The sequence below is a fragment of the Lolium rigidum genome, chromosome 2, assembly GCF_022539505.1.
Source record: "Lolium rigidum isolate FL_2022 chromosome 2, APGP_CSIRO_Lrig_0.1, whole genome shotgun sequence".
Taxonomy (NCBI): Eukaryota; Viridiplantae; Streptophyta; class Magnoliopsida; order Poales; family Poaceae; genus Lolium; species Lolium rigidum.
This window is the reverse complement of record NC_061509.1, coordinates 151052225-151067370: the sequence shown is the minus strand read 5'-3', so window position 1 is coordinate 151067370 and position 15146 is coordinate 151052225. Positions and strand designations below refer to the sequence as shown.

At 44.2% G+C, this 15146-nt stretch overlaps 3 protein-coding genes across 4 annotated transcripts; all 3 read left to right on the top strand.

The window, feature by feature from the left end:
- LOC124692444 (anaphase-promoting complex subunit 8) lies at nt 1-4113 on the top strand. Its single transcript, XM_047225825.1, has 4 exons — nt 1-92; nt 177-546; nt 1740-2990; nt 3311-4113. The coding sequence occupies exons 1-4, from the start codon at nt 1-3 to the stop codon at nt 3398-3400; spliced, it is 1803 nt and encodes a 600-aa protein (XP_047081781.1). The 3' UTR covers nt 3401-4113.
- Nucleotides 4114-8528: 4415 nt separating this feature from the next.
- Nucleotides 8529-12790, top strand: LOC124692446 (chaperone protein dnaJ A6-like). Of its 2 annotated transcripts, none has more exons than XM_047225827.1 (8): nt 8529-8646; nt 9223-9400; nt 9485-9641; nt 9798-9936; nt 11443-11576; nt 11653-11795; nt 11916-12114; nt 12192-12790. In XM_047225827.1, the coding sequence occupies exons 2-8, from the start codon at nt 9245-9247 to the stop codon at nt 12515-12517; spliced, it is 1254 nt and encodes a 417-aa protein (XP_047081783.1). In that variant the 5' UTR covers nt 8529-8646; nt 9223-9244; the 3' UTR covers nt 12518-12790. The 2 variants fall into 2 exon arrangements, with proteins under 2 accessions (XP_047081783.1, XP_047081782.1); XM_047225826.1 differs by having other exon boundaries at nt 9485-9659.
- Nucleotides 12791-13864: 1074 nt separating this feature from the next.
- On the top strand, nt 13865-14892 carry LOC124690224 (ethylene-responsive transcription factor ERF042-like). The gene is made up of 2 exons (XM_047223638.1): nt 13865-14591; nt 14690-14892. Exons 1-2 carry the CDS (start codon nt 13865-13867, stop codon nt 14890-14892), a joined length of 930 nt encoding a protein of 309 aa, XP_047079594.1.
- The last annotated feature ends 254 nt before the right edge of the window (nt 14893-15146 follow it).

Sequence of the window (15146 nt, the reverse complement as noted above, 5' to 3'; positions counted from 1 at the left end):
ATGGCTTCCACCTCCAAGGAGAGCTACCGCGTCGAGCTCCGAGCAGCCGCCCGCCAGCTCGGCGACCGCTGCCTCTACTCCGCCGCCAAATGGTACGCCGCCCCCGAAACCCCCTTGTCCCTCCCGAAACTCAAAACCCTAACCCTAACTAACAGCCCCCGCCTCCCCATCCGCAGGGCCGCCGAGCTGCTCGTCGGCATCGAGCCGGACGCCGCCGCGCCGTCCCAGCCGGCGATGGACACCCCGTCCTCCTCGGGCGCCGGGCCCGGCGGGCGCCTGCTGCACCTGCACCGCAGCGGCGGGTCCAGCTTCCGCCGCCGCATGCGGCCCGGCGGCGGCGGCGGGTCCGAGGCCGGGACGCCGCTCGGCGGCGTGTCGTACGTCAGCACGCCCATCCCCGACGACGACGCCTTCGACGCGGGCGCCGACAAGTACCTGCTCGCCAAGACCTACTTCGACTGCCGCGAGTACCGCCGCGCCGCGCACGTCCTGCGCGGCCATGTTGGGCGCAAGGCCGTCTTCCTGCGCTGCTACGCGCTCTACATGGTAAGGTGCACCTGCCCTGTTATTCAGCGATGTTCCTGCTTGCTCTTTGGAGTGGAGGCCTGGCTAGCTTTGCAGATCTGGGGTGGGGCGGGAGGTGTTTGATGTAATGCCCCGCTGGGGCTGGTACAGAATAGGCCAGATTTGGGCATCGCTGTGAGTTGCCAATTGAGGAAATGGTATTTTGTGGATGTTTTGACGATGCTTGTCGGGATTTACTGGAGGAAGCGTCTCTCTAGTTCTCCTTGATGTACTGTGATTTTTAGTGTAGACAATAACTGGAATACTCAATAATTATTACTGTTAGCGGTGGTGAATAAATGGTGCTCTGTGCCCTTTTGTTCATCACCTGATCATTAGACTTGGGCTGGGCTGAAACACGTCATCGAATGAGAGGTTCTCTAGTAAGAGGAGGTTTGCTTTCGTCATGGTTTAATAAAGCAGGAATACATTATGGATCCTCCGGGTTCTGATTTTTACCTCTTTGATGAAAGTTCAGATTGGGCTGCGAACATCTAAAGAATGTAGTCATTTTCTGTTCGTATCTGTTACTTTATTCTTTTGTCTGTCAGTGGTTTTCTCTCTAGTTGTTTGTAAAATGATTGGCTAACTCTTTGTATGGTAAGTACTTGTTGTGATGTTAAATTAGATTAGATTAAAGGGGGTTTGAGGGATTGGAATGTACCTAGAGATCTGGCTCTGGATAGGACTGCATGGAAATCAGCAATCCATGTGCCTGAATCTTAGCTTACTCGTACTTTGTTTACTTTCTCTCTTTGGTTTGCATACATTTCTGTTGGGTTTCATATCTAGCTTACCCCAACTTGATTGGGATAAAAGGCGTTGATGATGGTGATGATGATGCATATATTGTACGTTCTTTTAAAGAAGCTTGGAAATTATTGTTATCTAACATTATTTTGGATTCTTCTAACCCTATATGCATGCCATTCAAATTTGAAGGGGGGAAAGGTGTTCTATTTCTTACAAATGTGTCAGTGTTTGGTAATGTCTATGGCTTACTGACATTCCATAATTTGGCCTATGGAACTATGACCATGTCTAACTAAGGCGATATTTTTCCCCTTGTTTCTTCCACAGTCTAGTTACCCTTATAGATTCTGCAAACTGTCTCTGTTCTATCTGTAGTTTAATTAATTGACATGCCTGATGAGCATTGTAATTTGCTCTTCTAGGCTGGAGAAAAGCGGAAAGATGAAGAGACAATAGAGCTTGAAGGATCTTTGGGGAAGAGCAATGTTGTTAATCAGGAACTAGTTGCATTGGAGAGAGAGCTCTCTACATATCGGAGAACTGGTGCTATTGATTCGTTTGGCTTGTACTTGTATGGAATAGTTCTACGCGATAAAGGCTGTGAAGGTCTAGCTAGAACTGTTCTGGTGGAATCTGTCAATAGCTACCCCTGGAACTGGTGTGCTTGGTTAGAGATACAATCTTTGTGCACTACCAGTGATATTTTGAACAACTTAAATCTGAAGAATCACTGGATGAAAGATTTCTTCATTGCTAGTGCACATCTGGAGTTAAAGATGCATGAAGAAGCTTTGAAAAGATACGAGCGCTTGATGGGTGTCTTCCGTTGCAGTGATTACATTCAAGCTCAAATAGCAACTGTTCAGTATAGCATGAGGGAACTGGATGATGCTGACATGATTTTTGAAGAACTCCTCAGAACTGATCCTTTTCGTGTGGATTCTATGGATATTTACTCAAATTTATTGTATGCCAAGGAAAGCTTGACTGCTTTGAGTTTCCTTGCTCACAGAGTATTTTTGACGGATAAATATCGTCCAGAATCTTGCTGCATAATTGCAAATTACTACAGTTTGAAGGGGCATCATGAGAAGTCAGTTTTGTATTTCCAGAGGGCACTAAAGCTTAACCGCAAGTACCTCTCAGCTTGGACTCTCATGGGACATGAGTATGTTGAGTTGAAAAATACACCTGCTGCAATTGATGCCTACAGGAGAGCTGTTGATATAAATCCGAGGGATTACCGTGCTTGGTATGGTCTTGGTCAGATCTATGAGATGATGGGAATGCCATTTTATGCACTGTACTACTTCCGAAAATCATCTCACCTACAACCTAATGATGCTCGACTGTGGATTGCTATGGCTCAGTGCTATGAAAGTGACCCACTTCAAATGATTGAAGAAGCTATCAAGTGCTATGAGAGGGCTGCAAATAGTAATGACACTGAAGGAATAGCACTACATCAGTTAGCAAAGTTGCACAGTATGCTTGGGCAATCTGAGGAGGCTGCATTTTACTACAAGAAGGATGTAGAGAGAATGGAAGTTGAGGAAAGGCAGGGCCAGAACTTTGTCGAAGCCTTGCTTTTCCTTGCAAAGCATTGCAAGAGCATCGGCAGGTATGAGGAAGCAGAACACTATTGCACAAGACTCTTGGATTACACCGGCCCTGTAAGTTCTCTATATACTTAACAACCTTGTTGAATAGAACGGCATATTAAATTGACTAAAAGGTGAAATGCTGACACTATAATTAACAAACAAGTTAATGAATGATCATGTTTGTGCGCAAATATGCAGCTCGAACCAGCTTCAACCTTGTATCCACTTTAGTTTATTCTGTTAACAGTGCATATTTGCTCAAATCACACTTATGAGTCCAGGGTTTACTAGCGGAAAATAGAATAACATCATATATAACCACTCTATTTTTGCTCTATTTTCCTGATGCTTTTGATCTGCTACAACTTTGTTGTGCTCAACATTTGCAGGAAAAGGAGACTGCAAAAAGTATGTTACAAGGGATAAAACGAGAGCAATCGGGATTTCCATCAATGGATATTGATCATTTTGCATTGTAAATTTGACCTGCAGATAAGTTTTTTGCTTGGGAAACTCGGCCAAGTGTAAATGTACAAGAGAGAAGTGCAATCTGCTTCTTTTTTATCTCCATCTTGCATGCAGTGAGGCACGATACATTTGATTTCAAGAGAAAGCTACAAACCAGAGTATTCATGGACAAGGAGAGTCGGTTTGTTACTCACCCCACTCCAGCCAGGGAAAAGCTAGCAAGGGCTGCCCACCTGATGAAACTGGTGTTTCTAATAACTGGGGCAAAGGATCTAGCTCCAATCTTCCCTCACACAGTGATGCTCATCGTCTGTAGCCTTGCCAGACGACTCCACAATTCTGGAGATGATGACCTTGTACGCATGATGCTCGCTTTGAGTTGCTGGAGATTGGCAACTAGGAGAACTAGGCGCCTGCATGGTGCGAAGATGAGCGTCATTGGGATGATCCAGATCGCCAATTCAAGCAGCATCGTCGATGGATTTCTGCCAGGCTTCTAGTTCTGAATATCTATGGCTTTTCTTCACTGGACTGCTTTGGTCTGTGTTGCCCCCCTGCAGTTGCTTGCATATATAATCTATTGAGCTTCTTTGGAAGGCTTGCCTTGTCTGGACCCCGGGTGCATACATTATTGCTTATCTTTACAGTAGTTGCTGTTCACTGTTTATTATAACGACAATAGAGTTTGTTTGCTTACGAAGTATGGCATCTCTGCCGTTTGCAATGGTGGATGTTTGGTAGCCCCACTTTATGTGGCCGTTGGAGTGTAGGGATTTATTATCTTGCAGTAAGGATGGAGTAGTAGTATAGCACTTCCGAAGAAAAAAACATTATCTGATTGCAAATATTCTACTCTTTATTGGTTTAATGGCTATCGTTTAAGTGGCACGCACGTTTTATTCTTCATACTACCATTTAGTTGTTGGTGATGTTGTCTTTATTATTGAGCCGCAAATCCCCCTTTTCTTTTAGATATCCTGGACTGAGGTGTGTATCTTCGCTGTGATGCTACCCCTATTTAACTGCAAGTGATTGTGCGCTGTTCAATGGTAAGTTTGCAAAGTGTTCACATGTATCCCGAGTAATAGCATCACCTGTGCGTGCAACGATGCTTAGAATACACGTTCCGTTGCTTGCATCGTCTGATCTCTGTTACTTAGAGCAGTGAGCTGATCACGAACATTCACCATTGCTTTACGCCTGGGGTAATCCACAACGAATGAACGAAATGAGGTAATCAATCGTCTTGGTGAGGTGATAGATCGGCACCGCGCACTGATTGGGAATCAAGATGCACCTTGCACGCAACTGACGGAATGCTCATATAATTACAATTATCCGTACAAGCTCGCCCTGTTCTTTGCTCGCTGTTTTCCAATTTCTGGTTGCAACAGGCAGAGAGGGCAAACAGATCATTCTTTTGTTACGAAGGTCAAATATCTGGGAAGTGGAACCTTTTTTAGTTCCAAGAACTGCAAAAAGCTTATGTAGAGTAGAAGTATGCTCGGTTTTCGGCAGTTCTTGTGTGTGTGTGGCTAGAAGATGTGTATTCACGTGTGCGTCCCTGTCCAGCAAGAAACTACAAGGAACTAAGATGCCGCCAATTCGTCATGAACAGTGGTGTACAATGCGAAAATACACACCGGGTATACATATGAATCCAAAATACTGTGCGAGCCTAAAAATCGTATTTTCAAGTCTTGAAAAATGCGGATAACTTTTTACATGTAGAGGACGCACGCATGTATGTACGTGCCAATTTACGTACTAAAAGATCGAAAGTATGTAGCTTAACGAAGAAAGTTTTTTTTTTTGGATGAAGAATGATAAGTTTTCAAATCAACGGTACGAAAAAATCTCAAGTTTCCGAATGATCTATAACTTATAGGTCGGATAATAACCATATAACACAGAGACAAGGTGAGTATAATAAGGTTGTAGGAGTGTCCATGTTGTGAAAATTCGCGTTGGTGTACTGTGTGCGGGTTGGTCCTTTTTGTTTCTTCAGTTTTGTGCGGGTCGGTCATTGGCTGGGCATTGTTTTGTTTCTCTCTTTTTCGGAAAGAGAAGGGGACAGTGATGTTTTGTTGGCAATTCCTATTCACCGCTCATTGTGGTAGCGATTCGCTCCCGCTCAAGCGATGGATGGGGTGGGCCGGCCCATTAGCGTCTATGGTTTTTTCTTTTGTTTTTCTGGTTTTTTCGGGTTTTGGATGATTTCGTTTTGGTTTTTGTGTGTTGGTTTACTGATTTTGAAATTTGTTCAGTTTTTTTTCGGTATGATTTTAAAAATATTCATATTTGTTTGAATTTGTTTGAATTTGGATTTTTTCGAATTTGGAATTTGTTCAAATTTAAAATTTGTTTAAATATGAATTTTGTTCGACATAAAATACTTTGCTTTTTAAAATTTTGGTTTTTTATTTGTTCGAATTTGAATTTTGCTATGTTTTGAATTTTGTTCTGATTTTAAAATCTACATTTCTGATATTATATTTTTTATAACAGGCACACAGTTTAAATGGGCCGAGCCTATATATGCCTGTCGCTCGGGCCGATCTGAGCGGAGACAAACTACCGCTCCTCTCCCTTTGTCACTACTCAGCTTTACCGGCGAGCCGGTGGGCCTCTTTGTCCACAATGGACTTGCAGAGTCTCGTTGATAAGGAGCTCGTAAGGCCCATACCATCCCTGGGTCGGCCCATAAATAGTATCAGCAGCTAAGGCCCATGCTAACGTGTCCGGTCCTCTTGTGACTTTAAATTTGCTGAAACAGGTTCTCTCTCGTGTTTTGGCTCATACTCGCTCTTTTCCTTCTGTTTCAGTTCATAGGTCGCTAATTTAATCTATATAATTTAAATTATATAATGCAACAATTATATTATTAAAAATAGAATATATAAACTTTTTAATAATATAATTTTTATAACATATAACTAATGCTAATTTGATCAAATTTGCGACCTAGAGGTACGTGCACGCCTTATAAACTGTGAGAGAGGGAGTAGGTATAGGTCTAGATATGATTGTTGAAGTTTAATAGAGAGTGTGGTTTCCCCTAAAAAAGGGTATAGATCTAGATGTATCTATTAAAAAATGCATAGTATATTTATTTTTAATTATTAAAAAATTATGGAAAACTATCCTAGGTGTACATGTCGACATTCTATATTCAATCATGAAAGTTTGTGGAAAAATGACTTTTTGTGTGGCCTACGCAAAAAATAAAAATTTGTGAAAAACTATTTTGGATCATCGAAAATTGTCATTTTTTTACACAAGCTATAAAAATTATCATTTATTTGCTAAACTTAGTGTGTAAACATAGAATATCTAGATGTACATCTAGATATATTTTTTTCAGAATTTATATTTTTTTGCGAAACACAGTACAGACGCAGAAGTTCACATACTCACCCCTATGAACCCACGCACGCACACCCTACCCCAATGAGCACCTTCGAGAGACTAGTTCATGAACTTGATCCAGCGAGTCTTGAGATTGACGAAGTCACCACAGGCGTCTCGCTGTCGACGGAAATGTCGCCTCCCACTGAAAAGTATTCCGCCTTTATGAGACACCAAAGTGCTAAACCAGTGGTTGATTCTCAATTTTTTTATACATTTTGAAAATAGTTTTTAGACAATGGATGCATATACACCTACACCTGTGAGTCAAAGTTGATTTCCCATTCTCTATCAGTTTATTCTGCTGGATGAACTAGCTGATCAAACTGATCACGACAGATAAAGATTCCAACCGCAAATTTCCAAGTTCAGTGTTTAGGTCGATCGATTTAGCGGCGTCTTTGTTTTACTTCTACCTGTTTGTCATATCAGTCCTCCGCCTGCATCTCTTGGCTATTCCCTGCCACGGTCGCCCGCCTCGCCCTGTCCCGGTTTTGTCCCTGCACCTCTGCTCTAGCGACGGTGTGGTCATGTCTTCGGCAGCATGATCCAGGGAGTTCGTATCATGGTTTGGAAGTAGTGAATAAGATCATGGTAGCGACCTTTAACGTTCCACTCTTTGCTCCACTTCATCGTCAACCCACGTTACAAAACAATCGCAGGGGATTATTTGATCATGCATGGCTTGATTCCAAGCTAATTGGGGAGATCCTCAAGACCCTGTAATCTTTGCTACTCTTTGAGCATGTTTACTTCCTCGCAAGTTTAGTTTATTCATGTTGCATAATAAAGTCGCATCATCATCTCCTCTTGACAGGGATTATTGTTAGCCTTTGGACCACGGACCAATTTATTTTAAAGAGGAATTAAGTTTGTGATTGTTTTATTAGTTATATTTTTTTCGAGGTTGTTTTATTAGTTATATGAATTAGGTTGAGTACAAATACACTTGTACTTTATAATTACTTTGGGATCTTCCACACAGTTTATGTTGCTTGAACATGTGTAAGATTGGTTGACACTCAAATCACAAACGATGAAGTACTTCACACTCAGCTTCGAAGTTAACATTTGTTTCGTGCTCTTTTAAGTCCTCTCATGTAAAACTAACCATGTCTAGTTCATCACACAACTCTTAAATGAGTAAAAAAAAAAGGTGTGCTATGATCAAACAGACATGCTGCAACTACGACAAGAAATAAAATCGATCATCAAATCATTAAATTTGAAGTGGATATGCGACCGTTCTAAATATGTTTAAGATCTCCTTAAAACCCGATCTCCTTATAACACCTGTTTGGTTGAATTTAATGCGATATATCACATTATCGACTTTTCCTCGCACAAATGTGTGGAATGCCTTCTAGATAATTCAATTTGTGCAAGTATGGTATAAACCCATAAGAATGTTCTACATCTCTTAAAAGCTATCATACGATACAATGTCTCGTTTATTTTATCGACTTGCTGCTACCTTGCTCGCGGATGAGCAAGATCTAAACTTGGGATGCTGGTGTTTCTTCTTATGATTTTGCATATATAAGGAGTAAGTACTTTAAAAAAGAAAAGATATGAAGGTCAGTCGCGGTAGCCTGTAGACTTTTTTCGTGGAAGAGAGAGCCGTGCGGGGACCGGATGTAACACAAACAAACCAGAGTCGGTTCCGGTGGCCTTCGTTCCGTCTATCTATTCACACCACGAAGATTCCTGCAGGAAAGCCCATATTAAAGCCAGAGCAACCGCGGTCCGTCAGCTCCCTCTTTCTCCCAGCGCGACCGGCTCGAGCAGTATACGACCTCCTCGCCTTCGTCCCCGCCGCGCCATCAAAACCCTAGGCGCCGCCGGCGAGGTAAGGATCCGCCGCCAGATCTCCACTCTCAGTCGTCTCAGTCCCGGTGCCCGGGTAGATCGTGGACGCGCTTTCTTCTTGGAGAAAAAAGATCCCTTCTTTGCTCGATCTGTTCGCGTGTTGGCTTTTCGATCTGATTCGTCCTGTCGAATCGAGGAGCGGCGGCGGGTTTCGGTGGTGCGGGTGTTAGATTCGTGGCTCACCGGGTTAGATATCGTGGTTTAACTTGATTTAATATATCCTGATGCCTGGGAATATTAGTTTATCAGGATGCCCCCGAACTTGACGGCTCCCTGTTTTCCTTCCTGAGTACTAGTTCATGCGGAAAGTCCGTCCGTATATATGTCCAGATTTTGTACAAGGGGATTCAGCACCTAGCAGTTTGTGGAATAGAACATGCTGCTTTTGTCATTAGAATTTAAGAACGTGTTACAAGTAGTTTTGTCATTATTTTGCAAACCCATGTTTAGAGTTGCAAGTCTTGCCTACAGGTTATTTCTGCAAAAGCATTCAATTTTAATATACTGGAGGTAGTACTTTATCACTTGGTGATCTTATTAAGTTCGTCTCATATAGGTAGGAGCCCACTTTATCAGCCATGTTTGGGCGCATGCCACCAAGGAAGGCCAGCAACAACACCAAGTACTACGAGGTGCTTGGTGTATCCAAGACAGCGACCCCGGATGAGCTGAAGAAGGCTTACCGTAAAGCTGCTATCAAGAACCATCCCGACAAGGGTGGAGACCCTGAGAAGGTTGTGGCGACAGCGTTTCTTTATATGACTACTTGCACTATTTGTTGGATTGGTGGTCGCTGACAATTTGTTTATCTTGGCCAGTTTAAAGAATTGGCGCAGGCTTATGAGGTCCTTAATGACCCCGAGAAGAGGGAAATTTATGACCAGTATGGAGAAGATGCCCTCAAGGAAGGAATGGGAGGAGGCGGCGGTGCTGATATGCATAGTCCTTTCGACATATTTGAACAACTATTTGGAGGTGGTGGTGGCTTTGGCGGTATGAGATTTATGTTATCAAGTTCTTTGTGCTTTCTTTTGTTCCTCTACCCAGCTTTGTCTGGATTAAATGCGTCTCTGCTTTGTGCGAAGTAATTGAATCCATGTGTACTTACTTGAGTTTTTTTTGGATATAAAGGTGGTAGCTCAAGAGGACGCAGACAAAAGCGTGGGGAAGATGTGGTGCATACTATGAAGGTTTCCTTGGAAGACCTATACAATGGAGCTACCAAAAAGCTATCTTTGTCACGTAATGTTCTTTGTGGAAAGTGCAAAGGGTAAGTTTTTGCAAGCTCTCAGTTCGTAGATCGCCTTTCCTGCAGACATGATTGTTACTGTGTTCAAGTTTGGAGTATATCTTGTTACCAGTACTTTTACAAGAAAGACATATAATCACGTGTACATAGTTATGTGGTTTAAATTTTATTAGCTCCAAGCAAAGTCTCTCTTACACATCTGTGCTCTGTCGAGTATAAAAACACATGTTCGATGCTCTTTGGGGATGTAGCAGCTTGAATAATTCTTCTTTACAACAGTTCAAGCTTGCTTTCTTCTGTTCTTCTGAAGTATATTGAGGCACCAGAGATCTAGTTTTCATAATAGTATTTTTCGCAACATTTCAAAATCTTAATCGGTAGATTAACTATATGTTCATTTGTGAAATCTTGTAATGCAATTTCTGTATTGCCAGTATGCCTTTTTGTTGCATCAAGGTTGGAAAAGTTGAATCTTGTTCCGTTTATCTGCAAAGGTGTTAGCGTTGTCTAAGTGCCAAACATGCTTTTTACCAGCTGTGGTTGCTGAAAGAAGTTTGTCGTCTGTTTGATTAGGTGGACTTTCTGTAGTTTGTGCCTTCCATTCAAGTCCTGTTATGGATTTTAGTGTCTGTAAATTGCCTCCCTGTTCTAAGGTGTGATCTTTAAAGGGTAGCTAATCACTTATCATATGAAATGCCCTTGCTTGTTTCTCTTCACATTAAGAAGCACGGGCAGGGGTGGCTTAAATGCAAAAAGTGACCCGTTATTCATGGGTAGTAGGTATAAACTTTTGAAATGACTATCCCCCCAAAATTAGATTAGGTGCAAAGACGTGACTCATTAATCATCAGCAGTTCATATAAACTACCCAAAAAATAGATTAGGTAGCTAATTGAACTCCAAAATAAACTAGTTAATTAATGGAATGGATATAGACTAATATGGTCTTAAGTATGAAGAACAATCTTTTTGATTGCGGATCATTGCCTACAGTATCGATGTATCAGTCAAAAGCGGCCTTCTAGGTGGCGCGCCTAGGTAGCACCCTCCTGCTCCTCCTTAAGTGGTGATTATGCATTTAATGGAATTGAATTGACTATTCCCCAAAATAAAATAGTTAATTAATGGAATGGATATATACTAATATGGTCTTAAGTATGAAGAATAATCTGTTTGATTGCGGATGTCCATTGCCTACAGTATTTAAAGCGGCCTTCTAGGTGGCGCGCCTAGGTAGCACCCTCCTGCCTCCTCCTTAAGTGGTGATTAGGCACTGGTCTTCTGCCTGACTAGCATCTATTGCGGTTCAGCTGCTGCACCGTGCCTTTGCTTGAGGGTACACAGTTTGACTTAGCCCCTTGGGATCGTTGCAGATTTGTTGTTTCTAATGTGGTTCTGACTCCGTAAAGGGAACTTGCAAATTCACCTGGTGTACTTTCAGCTTTATATACAAAATCTGGTGCCGTGCTCCGTTTTTCATTTGTATATTAGCTGCAAGGATCTCACTGTATCTTGTTGCACATTCAGGAAAGGATCCAAGAGTGGGGCAACGGCTACTTGCTCTGGTTGTCGTGGTGCTGGAATGAGGATGATAACAAGACAGATAGGACCTGGCATGATTCAACAGATGAATACTGTTTGCCCTGAATGCAGAGGAAAAGGTATGGTACCATTGCATATTTCCATCATTTAGTTATATCTGTTGCTTGAGTTCTCTTATAATTTGTCTTCATTCAGGTGAGATGATAAATGACAAGGATCGATGTCAAAGCTGCAAAGGGAACAAATTAGCCCAGGAGAAGAAGGTTTTGGAAGTTCATGTGGAGAAAGGAATGCAACATGGCCAAAAGATTGTATTCCAGGGTGAAGCTGATGAAGCTGTGAGTTCCTTTTACACAAGCGCCAAACTAGCACATTTCTGCATTTGTGCAAAGCACTTGACACTTGCATGCACATACCTAGGAGAATCGTACTAACGATGTCAATTAATGTTTTCGCAGCCTGATACAGTTACTGGAGACATAGTTTTCGTCCTGCAACTTAAAGAACACCCAAAGTTCAAGAGGAAGTCCGAGGACCTATTCGTTGAGCATACAATCTCTCTTACGGAGGCTCTCTGTGGCTTCCAGTTTGTTCTGACTCATCTTGATGGTCGGCAGCTTCTTATTAAGTCCAGTCCTGGGGAGATCATAAAGCCTGGTATAGAATTTTGCTCTTATATATAACTATTCCTCTCCCCTGTACAACATGCTGATCTTTTTTTTGTGTGTAAATAGGTCAACACAAGGCCATCAATGACGAGGGCATGCCTCAGCATGGCCGGCCATTCATGAAAGGCAGGCTGTTTGTTGAGTTCAACGTCCAGTTCCCTGAGCCTGGAGTACTGAGCCCTGCCCAGTGCAAATCACTGGAGAAGATTCTGCCGCCAAGGCCAAGCCAATCGTCCGACATGGAGCTGGATGAGTGCGAGGAGACCACCATGCACGACGTGAATATCGAAGAGGAGATGAGGCGCAGGCAGAACCAGAGGCGGCAGGAAGCCTATGACGACGAGGAGGAGGATGATGGTGCACCAAGAGGGGTACAGTGTGCCCAGCAGTAAGGGGCATGTCTAGCAATTCAGGGTGCTTGGTTAAGCGCGTTGTCTGCATTTGTCAAACTCTCATTCTATTATTGTTCCTTTTAATTTACCTGTCAAGTAGCGATATTGTTATTTTTTTTTGCTGTATTGAAACTGCAAGTTGTTAGCCATAATCATTCATACTAGCTATGTTGGCCTAATGCCTGCTGTGTTGTACTACTTCTGAATCTAGACTTTGAGCTGGTAACTTTGTTTGCTCACTCTAGTAAAGCTTCGTGAACACAATTTCATCTATCTACGCATCAGAGGATGCAATTTACTTTCAATGTGGGGTTCATGTTGAAATCATCGTATCTGCGGGTTCTCTATTGCTGCTGATCAACTTAAGAAGCAGTGTTTCTGTTTGCATGTCTGCCTCGGAATGCAGACACGTCAGTCATGGTGCTACTTAAGAATGGCATGTGGACACACGTACTCGTTCAGAAAAACTGAAGAAAAGAAAGACATGTCTCACACGTACTCGTTCAGAAAAACTGAAGAAAAGAAAGACATGTCTCAGAAATAGTGGAATTTACTCTAGTAGGTAGAGGAGACCGTTGACGTACTCGTTCAGAAAAACTAAAGAAAAGAAAGACATTCCTCAGAAATAGTGGAATTTACTCTAATAGGATGAGGAGACCGTTGAAACAGATATATATGTTCTTCCGCTCCTTGTTTCCCAGTCTTTGCGTCCATGGTGTGGCATTGCCGTTAGCACATCCTTGTTCCCCAGATCCTTCAGTTGTACCAGCAGTTCAGTCTACTCCAGCACAAGTGGTCTGATATGGCACACGGAAATACGAATAATAGGCGCCTGCGGGTTGAAGGAATGAGTCTTTGCCTAAAGAACATCTTGCTAAACTAACGGCTAGTAGTTAGAGGCGTGGACAGCTGCCTTGTTCAAGCTCGGGAAGAAGAAGAAAAAGAAGAAGAAGAAGAAGAAGAAGAGAAATATCATTTGGCCCGACTTATGCATCATATACAATTGGGGTTCTGAATTAGCAGTACATATACTGGGCGGTCGCCATTTGATTAAAACCATATACCAATACGAGCCTTCCATTTGTTCGCGGTCGCACCAACCTACAAATATCTAATCAATCGCAGAACTTCTCTATTGTGTTTGTTAATTCAGAAGATCCTAACCACAACGCAATTATTTTAGCCCCGCATGGTGGCGAAATCGTCTAGAAAAATCATGGGGCTCCCTCCCACTAATTATTCCGCTATTTATACTCGCCCACACCGCTCCTTCTCACTCCAGCATTGGTTGTCACTCGTAGACAGACGCTGCTGAGCTATAGTAGAGAATTAGAGCGCCGGCCGGCCATGGAGTCTGACGCGATCCATGCACCCACGACCTCCTCCTCCTCTTCGGATTCAACGGTAATCAATGGTGGCGCGCAAGTCGTGTCAAAGAACCTGCACCGCCCAAAGATCGTGAAGCGCAAGCGGCAGACGGCGACCAGCTCCCCTGCTCCTACTGCCGGCGGCGGCCAAGAAACGGAGGCCGTCGCCGAGGAGGACGAGCGCACGGCAGGGAGGCACCCGTCGTACCGCGGCGTGCGGCGCCGGAGCTGGGGCAAGTGGGTGTCGGAGATCCGGGAGCCGCGCAAGAAGTCGCGCATCTGGCTCGGCACCTTCCCCACCGCCGAGATGGCCGCGCGCGCGCACGACGTGGCCGCCGTCGCCATCAAGGGCCGCGCTGCGCACCTCAACTTCCCGCACCTCGCCGACGCGCTCCCGCGCCCGGCCTCCACCTCCCCCGCAGACATCCAGGCCGCGGCAGCCATCGCCGCCGCGCAATGTGAGCCGTCGTCCACCGTGGCCGAGAAGACCGAGACGTCGAGTGCATCGGCCTCCATGACCCCGGCTCAGTGCGAGTCTTCTTCCTCTGTCGCCGAGACGTCGAGTACATCGCCCGCAAGCTCCGGCACGGCAGGCAGCGGTGAAGAAAACGCTCTGTTCGACCTGCCCGACCTCCTGCTAGACCTGAGGGACGGCCTCTGGTGCTCTCCTGCGTGGGCGCCGGCCGCTGACGAGTACGACGGCGGCGAAGCCACGCTGCATGATCCGCTCCTTTGGGTAGAGCAGTGCTGGACCTGAGGGATGGCCTCTGGTGCATGCCTGCCTGGTCGCCGGCCGCCGAGGAGTACGACGGCGGCGAAGCCGCGCTGCACCAGCCGCTCCTGTGGGCGGAGCAGTGCTGGACCTACCGTTCCGTTCGGACGCCGGCGCGGCCAGTGGTTGGCTGCAACAGAAGACCGATCGAGACACATGGACATGGACATGGACATGGAGTATTTCGTTCCCAATCAACTCGTTTTTCGCTTCGCGCCATGGTCACAAGTCCGTGAGACAGATACATATGCTCAAAATCCAACCACTAGCTAGAAATTTCATTTGTTTCTTCACGGCGTGTATGTGTGTTTGTATCCGGAATGTGAAACATAATCTTCCACAAAAGAAGAAAAAAGAAAGAGAGAAAAAATTACAATCTATACAATACTTCGTTCTGGAAATCTCAAACGTGCGGTGGTTCATCATGACATTGTCCTCCTGTTGAACAATGATACACTGCAATCCTTTCCTTCGATGTTGCCCTTTTGTT